Source organism: Choloepus didactylus, chromosome X (assembly GCF_015220235.1).
Source record: "Choloepus didactylus isolate mChoDid1 chromosome X, mChoDid1.pri, whole genome shotgun sequence".
NCBI lineage: Eukaryota > Metazoa > Chordata > Mammalia > Pilosa > Megalonychidae > Choloepus > Choloepus didactylus.
In genome coordinates this window covers 47,654,725-47,676,423 of record NC_051334.1, presented here as the reverse complement: position 1 = coordinate 47,676,423, position 21,699 = coordinate 47,654,725, and the positions used below count along the sequence as shown (strand labels likewise).

Genomic DNA, 21,699 nt, shown 5'->3' with positions numbered 1-21,699 from the left:
CAGCCTAGTTGCCGTCACACCTGGGAGTAACCACAGCTGCTGCAGCTGGCCTCAGTCACTATCAGGGCAACCATAAGGAGTGAGGCTGAGACCCAAGAGCTGCTGCCACCTGCATCCTCAGTCTGCCAACACCCAGCCTGGCCCCCTCAAAACGAAAGTTTTGAGAATAGCGAAATGGTTCAATGTAAGAAACAGAGATGGTTTCATCAACAAGACTGATACCAAGCAAGATATATATGTAACCTCTCTGCTCCTCCCTGCTTGATAGAGAGCTGCATCTTTTTGTGCAGTGCCAGCCACATCTCTGAGACACGATGATGAAGGTTGGAATAAACGGATTTGGCTGTATTTGGCACCTGGTCATCAGGGCTGCTGTAAACTCTGGCAAAGTGCAGGTTGTGGTCATCAGTGACCCCTTCATTGACCTCAACTCCATGTTCTACATGTTCCAGTATGATTCCACCCATGCCAAGTTCAATGGCACCATCAAAGGTGAGAATGAGAAGCTTGTCATCAATGGGAATCCCATTATTATCTTCCAGGAGTGAGATCCTACCACCGTCACATGGGATGATGCTGGTGCTGAATATGTTGTAGAGTCCTCTGGTGTCTTCACGACCATGGAGAAGGCTGTGGCTCACTTGAAGCATGGTGTCAAAAGAGTCATCATCTCTGCCCTTTCAGCCGATGATCCCATGTTTGTGATAGGTGGGAACCATCAAAAGTATGACAACTCCCTCAAGATCGTCAGCAGTGCTTCCTGTACCACCAACTTCCTGGTCCTCCTGGCCAAGGTCATCCATGACAACTTTGGCATCGTGGAGGGATTCCTGACCACCATCCACGCCATCACTGCCACTCAGAAGTCTGTGGATGGCCCCTCTGGAAAATGCAGCATGATGGCCGTGGGGCTGCCCAGAGCATCATTCCTGCGTCTACCAGCACTGCCAAGGCAGTGGGCAAGGTCATCCTGGAGCTGAATGGGAAGCCCACGGGCCTGGCATTCCACATCCCCACCTCCAGTGTGTCCAATGTGGATCTGATCGTCCAACTGGAGAAAGCAGCCAAATACAATGACATCAAGAAGGTGGTAAAGCAGGCATCAGAGGGCTCCCTAAAGGGCATCCTGGGCTACACTGAGGACCAGGTTGTCTCCTGCGACTTTAACAGTGACACCCACTCTTCTACTTTTTATGCTGGGGCTGGCATTGCCCTCAGTGACCACTTCGCCAAGCTCATTTCCTGGTATGACAGTGAATTTAGCTACAGCTACAGGGTAGTGGACCTTATGGTCCACATGGCCTCCAAGGAGTAAGAGCCCCCTGGACCACAAGCCCCAGCAACAGTATGAGAGGAAGAGAGGCCATCAGCTGCTGGGGAGTCCTGGCCCCAACTCGATCCCCTAACACTGAGCATCACCCATCCTCCATAGCTTCCATCCCAGACCCCTGAGGAATGGGAGGGGCTGAGAACCCTACCTTGTCATGTACCATCAATAAAGTACACCCAGCCAAAAACAGAAAAAGATACATTTGTACATCAGACTGCCATAAAGAAGGATAACCCCTGGGAACTACCCCCACAGTATAGGGGATTGAGAAATTGTGGAGTTTGATGGTTGCTGAACAAGAGAAGGGTGCTGAGGCAGCAAATGTTGCAGACCCTGGTGGAGTTCCCAGTGCAAAGCAGTAAATATGTCATGGGGTCCTCCGTACAATTACCAGCAGAATTGCTAGAAAAGTGAGAATGGGAGAAAGAAGGCGAGTTCAGAATGTGCCCTTGAATGCTGGGCCCAACAGCACACAGGTGCACAGATGATGCTTCCCACCTTACTGTGTGCAGAGACTCTATGGGAATTGACCACAGTATTCTAACCTTCCTGTCCGAGGAGAAGTGATGGAGGGTGCTCATAGCCAGGGTGCAAGAGAACAAGGTAGACCACTGGAGACAGAATATGTGTTAGGGTTATAGACCAGGATTCTGCAGAGCCCCTCCTCACCTGAGGATAGCAATGAAGAGGATTAGGAAAATTAGACTGAGACCCAAGGTTGGCAGCCACTTCCATGTTAGGTACCACTGCAACCTTGTATTAGGCGGCCACTTCCTAGACTTTACACCCAAAGCACAAGCAACAAAAGAGAAAATAGATAAATGGGAACTCCTCAAGCTTAGAAGTTTCTGCACCTCAAAGGAATTTCTCAAAAAGGTAAAGAGGCAGCCAACTCAATGGGAAAAAATTTTTGGAAACCATGTATCTGACAAAAGACTGATATCTTGCATATACAAAGAAATCCTACAACTCAATGACAATAGTACAGACAGCCCAATTATAAAATGGGCAAAAGATATGAAAAGACAGTTCTCTGAAGAGGAAATACAAATGGCCAAGAAACACATGAAAAAATGTTCAGCTTCACTAGCTATTAGAGAGATGCAAATTAAGACCACAATGAGATACCATCTAATACCGGTTAGAATGGCTGCCATTAAACAAACAGGAAACTACAAATGCTGGAGGGGATGTGGAGAAATTGGGACTCTTATTCATTGTTGGTGGGACTGTATAATGGTTCAGCCACTCTGGAAGTCAGTCTGGCAGTTCCTTAGAAAACTAGATAAAGAGTTACCCTTCGATCCAGCGATTGCACTTCTCGGTATATACCCGGAAGATCGGAAAGCAGTGACACGAACAGATATCTGCACGGCAATGTTCATAGCAGCATTATTCACAATTGCCAAGAGATGGAAACAACCCAAATGTCCTTCAACAGATGAGTGGATAAATAAAATGTGGTATATACACACGATGGAATACTACGCGGCAGTAAGAAGGAACGATCTGGTGAAACATATGACAACATGGATGAACCTTGAAGACATAATGCTGAGCGAAATAAGCCAGGCACAAAAAGAGAAATATTATATGCTACCACTAATGTGAACTTTGAAAAATGTAAAACAAATGGTTTATAATGTAGAATGTAGGGGAACTAGCAGTAGAGAGCAATTAAGGAAGGGGGAACAATAATCCAAGAAGAACAGATAAGCTATTTAACGTTCTGGGGATGCCCAGAAATGACTATGGTCTGTTAATTTCTGATGGATGTAGTAGGAACAAGTTCACTGAAATGTTGCTATATTATGTAACTTTCTTGGGGTAAAGTAGGAACATGTTGGAAGTTAAGCAGTTATCTTAGGTTAGTTGTCTTTTTCTTACTCCCTTGTTATGGTCTCTTTGAAATGTTCTTTTATTGTATTTTTGTTTTCTTTTTAACTTTTTTTTTCATACAGTTGATGTAAAAAAGAAGGGAAAGTTAAAAAAAAAAAAAAGAAAAAAAAAGAAAAAAGACAAACAAGGAAAAAAAAAAAAGATGTAGTGCCCCCTTGAGGAGCCTGTGGAGAATGCAGGGGTATTTGCCTACCCCACCTCCATGGTTGCTAACATGACCACAGACATAGGGGACTGGTGGTTTGATGGGTTCAGCCCTCTACCACACGTTTTACTATTGGGAAGACGGTTGCTGCAAAGGAGAGGCTAGGCCTCCCTATGGTTGTGCCCAAGAGCCTCCTCCCGAATGCCTCTTTGTTGCTCAGATGTGGCCCTCTCTCTCTGGCTAAGCCAACTTGAAAGGTGAAATCACCGCCCTCCCCCCTACGTGGGATCAGACACCCAGGGAAGTGAATCTCCCTGGCAACGTGGAATATGACTCCCGGAGAGGAATGCAGACCCGGCATCGTGGGATGGAGAACATCTTCTTGACCAAAAGGGGGATGTGAAAGGAAATGAAATAAGCTTCAGTGGCAGAGAGATTCCAAAAGGAGCCGAGAGGTCACTCTGGTGGGCACTCTTATGCACACTTTAGACAACCCTTTTTAGGTTCTAAAGAATTGGGGTAGCTGGTGGTGGATACCTGAAACTATCAAACTACAACCCAGAACCCATGAATCTTGAAGACAGTTGTATAAAAATGTAGCTTATGAGGGGTGACAATGGGATTGGGAAAGCCATAAGGACCACACTCCACTTTGTTTAGTTTATGGATGGATGAGTAGAAAAATAGGGGAAGGAAACAAACAGACAAAGGTACCCAGTGTTCTTTTTTACTTCAATTGCTCTTTTTCACTCTAATTATTATTCTTGTTATTTTTGTGTGTGTGCTAATGAAGGTGTCAGGGATTGATTTAGGTGATGAATGTACAACTATGTAATGGTACTGTGAACAATCGAATGTACGATTTCTTTTGTAAAAAAAAAAAAAAATAGCCGAATCATTTGATTACAACAGATCATCCTAGCTTGTATATAAAATTTTTAAATAAATAAATAAATAAATAAATAAATAAATAAATAAAATGAAAAAAAATTGCTTAGAACAGAACTGACTGTAGAGAGATGTCTGAAATTTTCCTCCTACAAGAGAATTGTAGAAAGTGTTTGGTGTTCATTTCTGTTTTTTCACATTTCACTCACTCTTACTTGGACATGTCTGACTCAGACGCAGGAGCAGGGGAGCAACACTCCTTCCTCACTTACAGAGTTGAGTGCTTTTGTACTATTTTGCTGTTATCTTCCCCTGATGGGAAATTCCTACTAAGAATTGAAAGAGATTTTTAAAGACTTGCAGCTGATTATCTTAGCTGTGTCATGGCCATGGCTCCAAGAAGCCAGCTGTACAGTCCCTTAATCAGGATTGCTAAAATTTGCATTTCAGTGTTTAGCTCTCTAAGGGATGTGATGACTTTCTCTATCATACTCAAGGCTTGAAATGACCTAAGCAAAAGCATTTCGTTTTTCCCCTTCCTCTGGTGTGTGGCAGAGCAAGTTGCATTTGTAGCAACTAGAAGTTACAGCATCCTGGTCCCTTTTGGCAGATGGCAGCAGTACTGGTTTGAGAGATGCTACTGGTGAAAATCAAAGATCTCAGCATTTCTGCTTTGTGCTGTCCTTGGCTGAAAAAGCTTTACTTCTTATCATTCTATCTTCCTCTAACAAAAGCCTGAGAAATGAGACATAATCAGTTGTTAAATGTGCTAAGAGTGCCAAAATAACCACCAAAGGTACTATCCCACCTTGTCTTCCTGGTGGCTGAAGGGACTTAAATTAAACCAGAATAGATGGATGTTAACTCTTCCTGAAGGACAGTGGAGTGGTTCCTAAAATACACCACACCCAATAACTAGTCTCTAAGATTACTTCTGAATTTCTTTGTTGAAAATTGACTGTGCCATTATTTCCACGCTCTCTTTATCCTTCCACAGGCCTCATATTTTTTCCACTCTGTTTCAGGGCTCATTGTTGGGGTGATCCTGAGATACAGCACCCCCTCCACCAGTGGCCATGACAAGTCACTCAGCTGTGCTCAGGAAGACAGGGCCTTCAGCACCTTATTAGTGAATGTCAGTGGGAAGTTCTTCAAATACACCCTGAAAGGAGAGATCAGCCCTGGCAAGATCAACAGTGTAGAGCAGAATGACATGCTGAGGAAGGTGAGCTGGGGCCACTCAGCCATCCTTGTCCTGGCGTGTTTTTATTTCCTGATTCTTTTTCCAACTTGGAGAGAGAAATCCTTTTGAACTCTGGTAATATCAGTAACATTCCTGACTCTCAGTTTTGCTAGGAAGCTTTTGGGCTCTGATGAGGAGAAGTCACCAGATTTGAACCCAAGCCTTTCAGCTTTGTGGCCTTCTTGGGCTTGTTGGGATCAGTAGCTGACGTGGGCCACTGATTGTACCACGGATTTGTACATCCCCACTCACCTCATCTCTCCAACCCCCATCTCTTCTTTACTTATGTCTGTTATCTTTGTTGTGGTTTAGAGATGAGATTGTTTCTTAAAATAACAATGATTGCACTTTTAGCTGAATTATACAGTGTTTGGAAGTGTAATTCTTAGCTCATCATGGTTCTTTTGCTGTAGGCTACAAATATTTATTGGGTGCCTTCTCTTACTGGGGATTGATGCTAAAGGTTTAATGAATCTAAAGGGGAAAAAGGTCTTATTGTCTTAGAATTTGATCACAAATACTGATTTTTCATTTGATGCTGGAGATAGCTAAAAAAATCCATGGGAAAAAAAGGATTATATATTTCCTAATGTTGGTGATTTCCAGGATAAGCAAGAAATCTGTATTTATTGGCATACATACCATTCATTACCTTATAGACCAGGGTTTATCAGCAGAAAGGCTTCTGTATAGTGGTCTGGGGATTCCAGGTTGTAGGGTGCTCCTTTTCATAGAGAACAAGGCTAATGTGGTAACGCTTACAGGCAAAGACAGAAGATACTCCCTGTTCTAGTTTGCTAGTGCTGCTGGAATGCAAAACAGCAGAGATGGATTGGCTTCTATAAAAGGGGGTTTATTTGGTTACACAGTTACAGTCTTAAGGCCATAAAGTGTCCAAGGTAACACATCAGCAATCGGGTACCTTCACTGGTGGATGGCCAACGGTGTCTGGAAAACCTCTGTTAGCTGGGAAGGCACATGGCTGGTGTCTGCTCCAAAGTTCTGGTTTCAAAATGGCTTTCTCCCAGGACGTTCCTCTCTAGGCTGCAATTCCTCAAAAATGTCACTCTTAGTTGCAGTTGGGATATTTGTCCTCTCTCAGCTTCTCCGGAGCAAGAGTCTGCTTTCAACAGCCATCTTCACACTTTCTCTCTTCTACAGCTCCTGTGCTTTCTTCAAAGTGTCTCTCTTGGCTGTAGCTCTTCAGAACGTCACTCACAGCTGCACTGCATTCCCTCTATCTGTCAGCTCATTTATGTGGCTCCAGTGACTCAACTTAGACCCACCCTGAATGGGTGGAACAACACCTCCATGGAAATTATCCAATCAGAGTCATCTCTCACAGCTGGGTGGGGCACATTCCAAAGAAACCCTCAAAGAATTACAGTCTAATCAACACTTGATAACATCTGCCCACACAAGATTACATCAAAGATAATGGCGTTTGGGGGACACAATATATTCAAACTGGCACACTCCCCAAATTAGATTTTTGTTGCTTTTGGAACCTACCCTAACCTAATCCGTAAAGAAAATTAGTCTCAACCTGGAGCATTAAACATGACCATGTTATCTGTGCTCCTAAAGGCAGTACTGGTACATTCTTTGCCCTCAGCCCTTCAAAAGAATGCATGGGATGTCCATAAACATTTGTGAAATGCAACTGAGAATGATACCCAGTATAAATACCATGACTTTTGAAATGGCAGCTTGAGCCCTTCATACTGGATATGATGGGGTAGAAGGAAAAAGATCCCAACTGATTTCACCTTTTAGATCATAATAGAAGATGAGGCTAACTTTTGCTCTATCATCTTCACAAAAGTGTTTATTCAAATCCTCTTTCCTTAAAATTTTGCAACACAAATCAAAGATTGGGTAACAAATAAGCTGAAATTATCATTGCTAGTTAAGGGGAGAAGAGGCATGTTAGGCGGCTTGGTTGGTACAAAGAACATTGGACTGAGTGTCAGAAAACCCTCATGCTAGTTCATACATTACTGGGTCACTTCCAGCAAGTTCCATGCTCTTTGTGCCCAGTGTCTTAATATTGGGTGGACATTGTCCAAGGCTCCTTCTCATTCTGACATTCTCTGCTTTTCAGACTTCTTTTGTCTTCAGCAAGAAGATAGAATAAAACATGATCTGAGGGAACCATTCAAGTTTCAACTAGCAGATTAACATTTCCAGTTTGTTTTTTTTTTTTAAGTAAACTTTACTTTTAATAATTAGAATGAAGATTTTTTAAAAAACTGGTTGGAATAAAAACCAGTTAATTTACCAGTATGAATGAGGTCTTAAAAAAAAAAACGCTTAGCAGGTTTATAGAATGCTTAATACTTTTCTGGATGTTATAGGACTTTGCTGTCTGGTAGTATCAGTGATTTCCCTGTATGAAATCTGCAGGTAATTTCATTCCCCTTAGAGTTGCTGAATTTATGGTGATGTTCAGGAAGCCACCAGCATCACTTGTGACTTTGGTCTAGGCCATATCAGTTGTCATAGGAGTCTGGTCACTCAAAAGAGGATTCAATTTAGTGGAGCTATGTCTATAAGAGATTCTGTGGAAGGATCCAGGAAATAAATTAAAACATCATGTCTTCATCTTTTGTTACAGTTGTGGCTTTAAAAAAGTTTGATAACAATCAAGGTGTTTTTATTTCTTGTTGATAAATGTTGGCCAGAAACTTTCTGTGAGTTCTTAAGATTGCATTAATCTGATTCGGGCAAGATGGCGGCATAGAGAGGAGTGGAAGCTAAGTAGTCCCCCTGGAACAACTACAAAAAACCAGAAACAACTAGTAAATAATCCAGAATAACTGCGGGGGGACAAACGAGACCATCCATTCATCATACACCAACCTGAATTGGGAGGAATGCCCGAGAACACAGCATAAAATCTGTAAGTAAAACCTGCGGAACCAGTTCGGGAGACCCCCTCCCCCATAGCCCGAGCTGCAGAGCCGCATGGTGCCAGAGAGAAGCTCTCTCCCAGCAAGCGAATATAGCTCAGCTGAGGTCCAACTGGGGTTTTAAGTAGCGAGTGTGAACTGCTCACTACAGGTACGCAGCCCCCAAAAACAGACAGAGGATTTGGGTGACGACTGACCTGGGAGAGCCAGAGGGTCGCCTTGGACTTGGTCAGAAGGGGACTGTTTCTTTTTTGGCTCAGTGGAGAAAGCCCCAGTCATTTTCAGTTTCCAGGGCTGTGTCTTGGGGAAGGGTGGAGACACCACAAGCAGAGAGTGAGACAATTGAAATGCTAATGACCTCCACCTGAGGGGTCTGTCTTCTCTAGGAAGAAAAGGGTGGGGCCCTTTCCATTCAGAACCAGACCCCAGAGTCTGGGGGAACACAGCCATACCTCCTCACACCAGTCAAGAATTATAGGCTAACAGGCATCACCTGCTAGGCAGAAAAGCACAGTGACCCGAGGCATCAAAGGGTGGAGCAATTTTCTAAGACACACCCGCAGGGAAACCAGATACTGAATATTTCTTCCCTCTGGGACCTGAGCCTGTTCTGGTCTGGGAAAACCTGATTTGGATAACCAAGGAAACCATGCCTAGACAACAGAAAATTACAACCTACACTAAGAAAAACAAAGTTATGGCCCAGTCAAAGGAACAAACGTACACTTCAACTGAGATACAGGAATTTAAACAACTAATGCTAAATCAATTCAAAAAGTTTAGAGAAGATATTGCAAAAGAGATAGAGGCTGTAAAGGAAGCACTGGACATGTATACGGCAGAAATCAAAAGTTCAAAAAACCTACTAGTAGAATCTATGGAAATGAAAGGCACAACACAATAGATGAAAGGCACAATGGAAACATACAACAGCAGATCTCAAGAGGCAGAAGAAAACACTTAGGAACTGGAGAACAAAACACCTGAAAGCCTACACGCAAAGGAGCAGATGGAGAAAAGAATGAAAAAATATGAGCAACGTCTCCGGGAACTCAAGGATGAAACAAAGTACAATAATGTACGTATCATTGGTGTCCCAGAAGGAGAAGAGAAGGGAAAGAGGGCAGAAGGAATAATAGAGGAAATAAGTAATGAAAATTTCCCATCTCTTATGAAAGACATAAAATTACAGATCCAAGAAGCGCAGCGTACTCCAAACAGAAGAGATATGACTAGGCCTACGCCAAGACACTTAATAATCAGATTATCAAATGTCAAAGACAAAGAGAGAATCCTGAAAGCAGCAAGAGAAAAGCAATCCATTACATACAAAGGAAGCTTAATAAGACTATGTGCTGATCTCTCAGCAGAAACCATGGAGGCAAGAAGGAATTGGTGTGATACATTTAAGATACTGAAAGAGAAAAACTGCCAACCAAGAATCCTGTATCCAGCAAAGCTGTCCTTCAAATATGAGGGAGAGCTCAAAATATTTTCTGACAAACAGACAATGAGAGACTTCGTGAACAAGACACCTGCCTTACAGGAAATACTAAAGGGAGCACTACAGGGTGATAGAAGACAAGAGTGTGTGGTTTGGAACACAATTTTGAGAGATAGTAGCACAACAATGTAAGTACACTGAACAAAGGTAACTATGAATACGGTTGAGAGAGAAAGATGGGGAGCATGTGAGACACCACAAGAAAGGAGGAAAGATAACGACTGGGACTGTGTAACTTGGTGAAATCTAGAGTATTCAACAATTGTGATAAAATGTACAAATATGTTCTTTTACGAGGGAGAGCAAGCAAATGTCAACCTTGCAAGGTGTTAAAAATGGGGAGTCATTGGGGGAGGGATGCAATCAGCATAAACTAGAGACTGTAACTAATGGAATCATTGTATTATGCTTCCTTTAATGTAACAAAGGTGATATACCAAGGTGAATGCAGATAAGAGGCGGGGATAGGGGAGGCATGTTAGACACTTGACATTGGTGGTATTGTCTGATTCTTTATTCTACTTTTGATTTAAGGTTATTTTTCCTTTTGCTGCTTCCTAGCTGTCATTTTTTTTTGTTTCCTCTTTCTTTTGCCTGTCTACCTTCTTTGACTCTCCCTCCTGCCTTGTGGAAGAAATGTAGATACTCTTGCTTCGTATGAGCAGAATGCTCAACTAGGATGAACCTAAATGTTTGGAAATGAACAGGGGTGTTGGTAGCAAGATGTGAGAATAACTAACAGCGCCGAATGGTGTGTGAATGAGGTGGAAAGGGGAAGCTCAGAGTCATATATGTCACCAGAAGGAAAGTTGGAGGTCAAAAGATGGGAATGTATAAAACTGAATCCTATGGTGGGCAATATCCATGATCAACTGTACAAATACTAGAAATCGCTTCCATGAACCAGAACAAATGTATGACAATACAATTAGAAGTTCATAATAGAGGGGCATATAGAGAAGAACTATATACCTATTGCAAACTATATACTACAGTTAGTAGTATTTCAACATTTTTTCATAAACAGTAACAAATGTACTATATCAATACTACAAGTCAACAATTGAGTGGGATTGGTTAGGGATAGGGGAGGACTAGAGTTTCCTTTTCTTTTTTTCTTTTTTCATCTTTCACTTTATTTCTTGTCTGGAGTAATGAAAAGTTTCTAAAAATTGAACAAAAATTAAGTGTGATGAATGCACAGCTGTATGAGGGTACCCAGGGGCAAGTGATTGTACACTTTGGATCTTTGGATAATTGTATGGTATCTGAACAATCTCAATAAAAATGAAAAAAAAATGTAAAGATAGACCAAGGAATTTTAATGCTACAGAATATGAACTATTCATTGATATGGGTCTCAGGTACCTCCATGCAACTAATCTTTAGGTAACTATGATTTGTTGAGTTTTCATATACAATAAAAGAAAAATGTCTACAAAAAATTGCATTAATCTGTTATGTCTTAATACATGTTAAAACAAAACACCACGATCAGAAGTCTGGAGTGTAATGGGGAAGAGAACATGTCAGTCCACAGGGAAAGTTGTACTATGGCTTCTCTCATGTGATGAGTCCATGATTTTCCCATTTATGCTATTTTCTCTAAATATTCAAACTTAAGAGAATGGCTTAAAATATTAAGCAACTATTATAGTGCCAACTGGTATTAAATTGACTTTTTAATTTTTAAACTGTTAGGTAACATTTGATCCAGAGGTGTTTTTCAATGTTCTGCTGCCTCCAATTATTTTCCATGCTGGACACAGTTTAAAGAAGGTAAGAGTTTTATGCCAGTATTTCTTAAAGCATGTGAATCCATGTGTTAATTTACCTACACAATTTTCTAGTTCTTTTGCTCTCTTCCAGATTGCTGATTACTGTGTTCTGCATCCACTCAGAGACTTTAGTTCACTCATCATCAATGATTCACTTCTGTTTTAAAATCTCATCTCTCATACATTGCTGGTGGAAATGTAAAATAGTCTGGCCACTGTGAAAAACAGTTGGCAGTTTTCATAAAACTAAATATGAAATTACCAAACAACCCAGCAATTACACTCCTGTTCACACAAAATTTTCACACAAAAACCTGGATACGATTGTACATAGCAGCTTTATTTGTAATAAGCCCAAACTGGAAACCACCCAACTGTCCTATGATAGGTTAATGGTTAAACAAACTGTGATACATCTGTACCATGGAATACTACTCAGCAATAAAAAGGAACAAATATTGATACTCACAACAACTTAGATGAATCTCAAAGGCATTACACTGATTGAAAAGCCAATATCAGACGGTCACATACTGTATGATTTCATTGATACAGCATTCTTAAAGTGACAAAATTATAGGGATAAAGAACAAACAAGTAGTCTTCCAGGGGCTAGGCATAGCAGGGGATGGGAGATTGGTGTGACTAGAATGGGTAACACTAGAGAGATCTTTGTGGTGATGGGATAGTTCTGTATCTTGATTGTGGTGGTGGTTATACAAATTATACATGTGATAAAGTGATATAGAACTAAGCACATGCATTGTACCAATGTCAAATTCCTAGTTTTGATATTATAGTACAATTATGTAAGATAAACCATTGAAGAAAACTGGGTGAAGGGTACATAGGACCTCTCTGCACTCTTTTCATCTTCTGTGAATCTGTAATTATTCCAAAATTAAATGTTTTAACAAAGCTAATTTTCATTGTTGAGGGTCATTGTGCCTGTAGCAAAGTTGTACCTAAGCCTCTACTTTACAAACAATGATATGGCTGCCCTCACCCTTGACCCCCACTATGAGGGTATTGTGTGAAAATTTAGCCTCCAGGGGGCTGCCTTCAGATAACAGTCATGGAGCTTGTTTCAGCTCTCTTTATGAATGAGGGCTAAAGGAAACCTAGAGAAGAGAGATCTTAGCTGCCAACAGAACCCAAAAACATTCTTATGAACTAGAGAATGCCCTCCACATTGATATACCTCTACCTAGACCAATCAAGAAAGAAAGATGAAAGATACAGATTACTTATATCAGGAATGAAAGAGGGGAACACTACCACAGACCCTTCAGACATTAAAAAGGTAATAAGGGAGTAATACAAACAACTTTCTGCCAATAAATTTGATGATCCAGGTAAAATGGACAAATTTATTGGAAGATACATTTACCAAAACTGAACCAGGAAGAAATAAAAAAACATGAACAGTTCTATATTAATGAAAAAAATTGAGTTCCTACAAGCCCAGATGGTTTCACTGGTGATTCCTAGCCAGCATTTAAGGGAGAAAAATATCAATCCTACACAAGGTTTTTCAGAAAATAGAGGAAGGAACACTTGCAAACTCATTTTATGAGAGGATGCTCACCTATCAGGGTAGCTTTTCTGTCAAAGCAACTCTAGTTTTGAGAATGTTTTTTAACTATTTCCAACCAATATAAATATAGCTACAGTTTATTGAGCATCTGCTTTGTATTAGGAACTTTACATATATTCTTTGTTTCTGTTTTTACATACATCATTTCTAATCACAGAAACTGTAAGAAGGTGATAGTGGTTGGAGAATTGCTGATCCCTGCCTCAGTTTCCAGCACATTGATAAACAGACACAAGGAACTCACTGGCAATTGAATGATTAATTTATGACCTAAGGTCCCTGTTAACCTGTGCTGGAGGATGTAGCTTAGCCCTGAGGCTGGAATGGGGCTCCTTAATACCTATTTATGAATTGAAGACAGGTGTCCTTTAGCTGTTAGGTGAGTCACAGGTAGAGGCTGGAATAGAGAGCTCTTAGAAGTTAACTGCTGGGCCTGCCAAAGGCTGCCTTGTTTTGCTCACTGCATGGAAGCTAGAGGTATGAGAACAATCCCCCACCTTGCACAAGAGCATCAAGACTGCAAGTCAGGGTCAAGCTGGTTTCCCCTTTCCGAGGTCAAATGACCACATATTATTACAACACCTTTCAGAGGTTTGGAATAGAAATCATCTCTCTACGGTGGATGCTTGAGGAGCAGTGAGTTGTGTGTTTATGCATACTACCCAACACTCACTTGTGCACTCACAAACACATAGAGAGTGTTTTGCATTTACTGGTGATACAACTGAACTCAGAATGATTAATGTGTGTGAGGTTATGGGTGTGGGACTGAGTCAAGGTCATGCCCTGTCTCCCTGACTCCAGGGCTCAAGGTTGTTCCTCTGTGCTATGTTACCTCTGGGTTTAGGTTTTCTGTACACAAAAAGGTATACTTTTCCTAATATATAGGGTTGACAGAGTCACCTGAGTATGTATGTCAGTTGTTGACACCTATCAAATAGATGGTTAATATCAATATAAATAATGTGAGTCTTTATCTACAAGGTGAATTTGGGAATTCCTCTTCAGGTCAAATGGGTGATGAAGAATTCAGTATTTAAAATAACTAATCTTAATATGTAATCAAGGAGCTAGCTGCTTTAAAATGAAACCAAATCATAGGTTGTGAAAGAAAGTCACTCTAATGGTTGAAAAGCACCCTAATTTTCACCCTGATTCATGCAGTCTTCCTTTTGTCAGCCCTGTTTTCTCAGAAGAAAAACAGGTAACAGACTTCGCTAGTTCCCAATTTAAGTTGTTTTTGAAATGCTAGTCTTTCAGGTATCAGCTGTTGATTTAGCCCCTTTCTTTTCTAAATAATCCACATACAAGCACTTAAATAGTTGGTTCTTAATATGGCTGCCAACTCTGATTAAACCTGTTGTCAATTAAATGTGTAATAAAAATTCACCATTTAGCTCCTGGTATGTAAACAGATATATTCAGACAGTTTGACTTATTCACATTTAGCCATCATGCAGGCTTGGGCTTTTTTTCTGACTTGAATAAATTATCAGTGGAATTAGCTTTAATTTTGTTTCACCACATTTTGCTTCCAGGGCATCTGTAGGGAGACAATTCACCTATAGAATCCTTAATTTTTGGTGAAATTCTCCACCAGACACAAACACACACACATGCACGCATACTGTAACTTGTTAAAAATTGTCAGTGGGGAATGGAGGAAGAGAGGTTTTCCAAGGAATAAGAATATAAGGCCTAGAATGGTGCAGCTAGGAAGTGGGATGCCAGGTGGATTTTCACCAAAAGCAAACCTTCTTATCCCAATCTGTCTTGGGCTTAGATTCTTGAAGGCTTTACCAAGGTATGTCGTCTATTACTGAGAAGGAAAAGTAGGGGAGACTCTAAACTACTCATGTCTATATTGTAGCCAACTAAGAATAGAATGAAAGCTATAGGATTCCACTTAACACCTACTGTCCTTTCTTCCCCAAAAGGATGTGGTGGGAATCCAGTAGCTGGGTAGAAGGGCAGCTTGTAAAGTGAGAGTGCAATATCCTTGGGTCAGGAGACTTTTTTCCAGGTCTGATGCTGCAGTTTGGTGGATGTGTAACTTCAGGCAGGTCAAGTCACACCTCATATAAAATGGTCAAATAACATCTTCATGATGGGGTTCTTGTGAGATTGGATGGGCTAATATATGTGTAAGTACTTTGTAAACTGTGAGATACACATTTAAGTACTAGGTGTAATAATTCACAAGAGGTATGTTATGTCTTTTTAAGGTACAATAAAATTTCATTTCATATCAGCAGATATGAGTAGGGGATGGGTGATTGTGTGTGACTTTGAAAAATATTATGAATATATTTTGGTAGCAGATTTATATTCCAATTTTTTTGCTTTGGCTAATATCATGAATATGAATTTATTAAATATATCCCAAAGTTACCCAAAGGAAAGGTGAGTGGCAAGAGAAAGCACATCTGGGATTAAAATGTGTTCCTGGATATTTCATTGACCTTATATCCCTTCCTTGATACACTCCCTGCCATCCCTGATTTAAGCCCTTGATGAAGCTTTTAAAGGGAAGTAGGCTCATGGTTGTTGATTTTTTTTAAATCCAATTTTTTCAAAAGATTGGTGTATAAACACATGTAGCTTAAAAAATGCCCTCCCCATCAAGTTGGGAAAGTGAGAAGCTTCAGGGCTTTGTTCCCCTACAGAAGCTTTGAACAATCAGCAAGAACTGGCAGAGACATCTTTCCCAAAGTTCCAGAAAACAGTTAAATGATTGCAGTAATAGGGTGAGTCCTGAATCAAGAAAAAGCCTGCTTAGAAAAACAGTAGGAAAACCTCCCAGCACCCTGGCTGGTCTCTCCCCCACCCCTTGCCAGCTAGGTGTGGTGTCAGCCCACGCTCCCAGTGCAGATCCCTTGTCCTGGTTCCAGAGGAAGCAGAGTAACCCTGATTTACATACTGGGAGCTTGTATGTCTGGTGTTGGCCTAAGAGACTCAACTTGCCATCCTAGAACTTACCCTGCTTGTAGAAGATGGCTTATCAAGGTTCCTAGACAGTGCTGTGGGACAGCAGTCAAGACGTGCTGCCTGGGACAAAGGATTTCTCACTTTGGTGCAGTGCCCTGGCCTGTGAGAAAACTGTCTTATGGAAGAGGGGAACATTTGTGTCTGTGTAAACAGGGAAATTCCTAGGGCCACAGCGGCATACCCAAGACAAGATTCATGCACCAAAAGGATCAAAGAGGCCCCTATACTTTGGCCTAGAGCTGTTCTCCAAACTCATTGTATGGGTAAACTCTGAAAGAGAGCATTCTCAGATAAACTAAAGCTGAAAGAGTTGTCACCACTAGACCAGCCTTATAGGAAATGCTAAAGGGAGTTCTGCAAGTTGAAAGGTAAGGATACTAACAATTGACCAAAGCTGCATAAAGAAATAAAGATTTCTGGTAAAGGTAATGACATGGATAAATGTAAATACTAGTACTATTATAATTTTGGTCTGTAATTCCACTTTTTCCTCCCTACAGGATCTAAAAGTTAAATGCTTAAAATGTAATGATAAATCTATGATTTGGGACTCATATAAATATGTAACTTATGACAAGAACTGTATAAAGGTGGGGAGACAAAGGGCTGTAGGAACATAGTTCATGTATACTATTGAAGTTAAATTGGTATCAAACTAAGCAAGATTGTTATAGATTTAGGATGTTAAATTTAAGCCCCATGGTAACCATAAAGAAAATATCAGAAAATATGCAAACTAATGGAGACAGAAAGTAGAGTATAATTCACCAGGGGCAGGGGTAGGGGATTGGTAGTTAAATTGGGTATACGATTTCTATTTGGTGTGGTGGGAAAGTTCCAGTAATGGATGGTGGTGAAGATGCTGCAACTTGATAAATGTGATTTATTCCACAAAATGGTATGTTTGTGAGGTGTTGGGATGGAAGGATTTATGTTGTATATATATTTCCACAATTAAAAAAAAAGACCAGCTAAAGAGACAATGACAATTAAATGCAATACATGATCTTGGGTGGATCTAAGCATAAAGGAGAAAAGGATCAAAGGACATTATCAGAACATATGAAAAATTGCAATATAGACTATAAGCTTTGTATCAGTGTTCAATTTCTTGAACCTGATAATTGCACTTAAAGTGATTATGTAAGTGAATGTCCTTGTTCTTAGGAAACATACATGCAAGTTTATGTGTTCAAGGAGTTTGTGTGCAATATGCTCTCAATTGTTCAGAAAATAGGTAAGTGTTTTAGTTTCCTAGGCTGCTTAAAGCAATACCATGACATGGTTCGGCTTAAGCAGTGGGAATTTTATTCACTTAGGGTTTGAGGCCAAGAAAATGTCCAAATCAAGACAACATCAAGGCTCTGCCTTCTTCCCAAAGATATCCTGCTGGCCACATGGCAAGGCACATGGTGACATCTGCTGGTCTCTCCCTTCTCTCCCCGGTTTCGTTGATTTCAGTTTCTTGCCTCTGTGGCTTTTTGTGCCCTCTGTGTTCATTCTCTTTATAAAGGACTGTAGTAATAGGATTAAATCCCATCCTGAATGAGAAGAGTCACACTTTAACTTAAGTAGCCTCATCAAAAGATCCTACTTACAATGTGTTCACACCCATAGGAATGGGTTAAATTTAAGAACATACTTCTTTTAGGTACACATAGCTTCAAACCACCACAATTAGAGATACAGATAGAGACAGAGACAGAGATAGAGCTAGAGATAGAGGGAGAGGGAGAGAAGGAGGGAGGGAGGGAGGGAGGAAGATATGGTTATAGATAGGGGCAAGCACTGGGGAAGACTGAAGCCAAGGCCTCAGATCCTGTCTGGAACTCAGGCCAAAGGATGCCCACAGTCCTTTGTCTGGTCAGACTTCTTTGGTGACTGCGTGTCCCAGAGTGGCTTCTTCCTCTGCCTTATCTTTCCCTGATGTTTCTCAGTTGGCACTGGGACTCTCCTGCCTTATTCTTGTTTTGAGAGAAAGTGTTCCTGGCTCCTGTTTGATTAGGGTGCTTGGGGGATTTTGCACATCTGTCTGTATTAAATAGTTCTGATGGTCAAATAAGAATGACTTATGCCTTGAAAAGTAAGAAGAGCCATGGCTCAGGATCCCACAAACGGGGATTTGTTCCCCCATCAGAATATCCCATAGGCTTAATGACTTATGAGAAATAAATCCATATGTAAATGTGTGTATATGTATGTATATGTACATATATATATGAATGTATATGTTTTTGTGTGTATGTTTTTAATTTTAAAAAAGTTTTTAAAAGAAGGCAATGTGCAAACATTGAGAGGATCTGCAGTTTTGCCACCCATTTCTGAACAATAGGTAGATCTTATATTGGTATGGGTTTCTTCCTATATAAACTTGCCCTTCTTAAATGGAACTTGCTGGTTTCTCATTTCTCCACATATATCCTTACTGTCCCTCTTTCTCAGACTCCAAAGATTAATCCAGATTAATATCAGGAGATACCTCCAGTCCCTTGAGCAGATACTTAGGGCACTCTATCATCTGATACTGAATTAAGCAAAAGCTCCCTAGCTAGTACTTTCATGCTTTATTAGATTTGAACTTGTGTTTTTTAAATGAGGTTTTAAGGCAGGCACCACCAGAACTGGAAGCGACTAGCTGAATCACTTCTGAATCACCAGAGTAAACTGGTTTGACCCGGCAAGGCAGAGGATATTTTAAAACCATGTTTAAGGTTAAATAGCATTATTCTGAAGTATCTTCAGTTATTACTTGATGTAATAGAAGCAGTAAGTAAAGTTTCTCTTATTAGAGACTTTTAATGTGTTTCTTATGCTTGCTGTCAAAAATCACGATGTGATTCCTGCTCTTTTGTTTTATCCAGAGACACTTTTTCAGAAATCTCAGGTCTATTCTGGCTTATGCCTTCTTGGGAACTGCTGTTTCTTGCTTCATTATTGGGTAAGTGACTGTCATATAACAAAATTAACATACTTTCCAAAGGAATGAGATCCGTATGAGCAAATAGAGCCAGTATTTTTGTATTTGTGATGACAGCAATTAAGATCTAGAGCTGCACTGTCCTGTATGGTAGCTGCTAGCCACGTGTAGCTATTTAAATTAAAATTAAGGCCAATCAAAATTATGCCCACTGCCCAGATCTTGGTTTCTAATACCATTCTCCAATAATGGTACCAGGGCCCCTTGCAGAAGTAGCTGCTTCTAGGGCTGGCACAGGAAAGATACAAGGTGAACCTGGGGCATCTTATAGTGCCAGAAAGTAAGAAAGTGTTCAAAACATACAGTTTTTCCACTGATGTTCATAGCAGTATTGTGTACAGTTGCCAAAAGATGGAAGCAACTCATGTGTCCATCAACAGATGAATGGATAAACAAAATGAAGGGTGTGTGTGTGTGTGTGTGTGTGTGTGTGTGTGTGTGTGATAGAATATTATGCAGCCCTAAAAAGGAATAAAGTTCTGATACATGCAACAACATGGATGAACCTTGAAGACATCATGTTGAGTGAAATCAGCCAGACACAAAATGATAAATGTCATATGATGTCACTTATATGAAATAATTAGAATAAGCAAATTCATAGAGTCAGAAACTAGAATATAGGTTACCAGGGGCAAGGGTGGGAGTCAGGAATGGGGAGTTAATGCTTAATTGGTACAGAGTTTCTCTTGGGGTGATAGAAAAATTTGGTAATGGATGGTGGTGATGGTAGCACAACATTGTGACTGTAATTAACACCACTGAATGCCATATTTGAATGTGGTTTTAGGTTGTATATATGTTACTAGAATTAATTTTTTTTAAAACCCATAGGACAAACAGTGAAGCCTAATGTAAACTAAGTGGACTATATTTAATAGTACAATTATAATAGTGTTCTTTCGTCAGTTGTGACAAAGGTACCACACTAACGCAAGGTGTTAAAATTAGGGGATATATGGGAAACCTGTATTTTCTGCATGATTTTCAGTTAACCTACAACTTGTCTAATAAAAAAAATATATTAGAAAAAGAAAGCTACAGGAGAAATACAGGATGGGCACATTTCAAAGGAAAACAAGAGCCAACCTGAAAGACCCCCTAATGGCCTAAGCTGGAACAATTTGAACAACAAAGTAAACAACATTGCATGGAATTATAACCCAAAGTATAAAATAAATACCTCTGAGTCCAGTCCATACTGATATATTGGATAAATAAATAAATAGGGGAGAAGCAACAAATCTGTGCAGAATTTCAGATAATTTATGTAGATACTTCTTCCTCCAGGAGGTGGAGCACGTAGTGACTTCCTTCCAAAGAGTACAGTATGGAAAGGGGAACAAAGAGTAATTTTACAGTGGAGGAACCTGGCAAACACTATCTCAGTCAGGTGATCAAGGTCAGCATCAAAGGTGATAGTCATTTTGATAGTATATACCTTTGATATGATGTGATGAGAATGACACTTCACCTCTGTGGTCTTCCCCCCAGAACACATAACCCCATTCTAATTATGAGAAAAAACATCAGACAAATCCCAATTGAGGAACATTCTACAAGATACATGACATGACCAGTATTCCTCAAAACCATCAAGGTCATCAAAAAACAAGGAAAGTCTAAGAAACTGTCACACCCAGGAGGAGGCTAAGGAGCCATGACTACTACATATAACAAGATATCCTGGATGGGATTCTGGAACAGAAAAAAAGACATTAGGTAAAAACTAAGGAAATTTGAAGAATCATGGATTTTAGTTAATTAAAAATTATTAGCTGTACATCTGGAGATAAAGGCAGGGGTCAGGGCTTTTTCTGCCATCAAAAAAAGAGGGGCCTTGGACTTTGTTCTTTAAGGGATGACAAGCTATTAAAGAGCTACAGGTTAGATAACTGGCATTGGGGATTGTTTTGGTTTGCTAATGCTGCCCTTTTGCAAAACACCAGAGATGGATTGGCTTTTATAAAGGAGGGTTATTTGGTTACAGAGTTACAGTCTTAAGGCCATAAAGTGTCCAAGGTAAGGCATCAACAAAGGGTACCTTCACTGAAGGATGGCTGATGGCATCTGTAAACTTCTGTTATCTCAGAAGGCATGTGGCTGGTGCCTGCTTGCTTCCAGGTTGTGTTTCAAAATGGCATTCTCCAAAGTGTTGTTCTTGGGGAGTTTTGTCCTCTCTTAGCTTCTCCAGAGCAAAAGTCTGCTTTCAATGGCCAACTTCAAACTGTCTCTCTCAGTTGCAGCTAGCTCCTCTCTCAGTTTATTCAAAGTGTCCCTCTTGGCTGTAGCTCCTATTCAAAATGTCACTCACAGCTGCACTGAGTTCCCTCTGTTTGTCAGCTCATTTATATGGCTCCAGTGATTTAATTCAGACCCACCCTGAATGGGCGGGCCAATACCTCCATGGAAATTATCCAATCAGAGTTCTCACCCAC

At 40.5% G+C, this 21,699-nt stretch overlaps 1 protein-coding gene and 1 pseudogene across 1 annotated transcript in view; both read left to right on the top strand.

Annotated features, from left to right (window-relative positions):
* Positions 1-314: 314 nt before the first annotated feature.
* Positions 315-1,320, top strand: LOC119522657 (annotated as a pseudogene).
* A 3,981-nt stretch (positions 1,321-5,301) lies between these two features.
* SLC9A7 (solute carrier family 9 member A7) overlaps positions 5,302-21,699 on the top strand; it is a 94,875-nt gene continuing 78,477 nt past the window's right edge. Inside the window, 3 exon segments of the mRNA XM_037821171.1 lie at positions 5,302-5,487; positions 11,623-11,700; positions 19,146-19,222. Coding sequence (XP_037677099.1) covers positions 5,476-5,487; positions 11,623-11,700; positions 19,146-19,222 — 167 coding nt within the window. The 5' untranslated portion in view covers positions 5,302-5,475.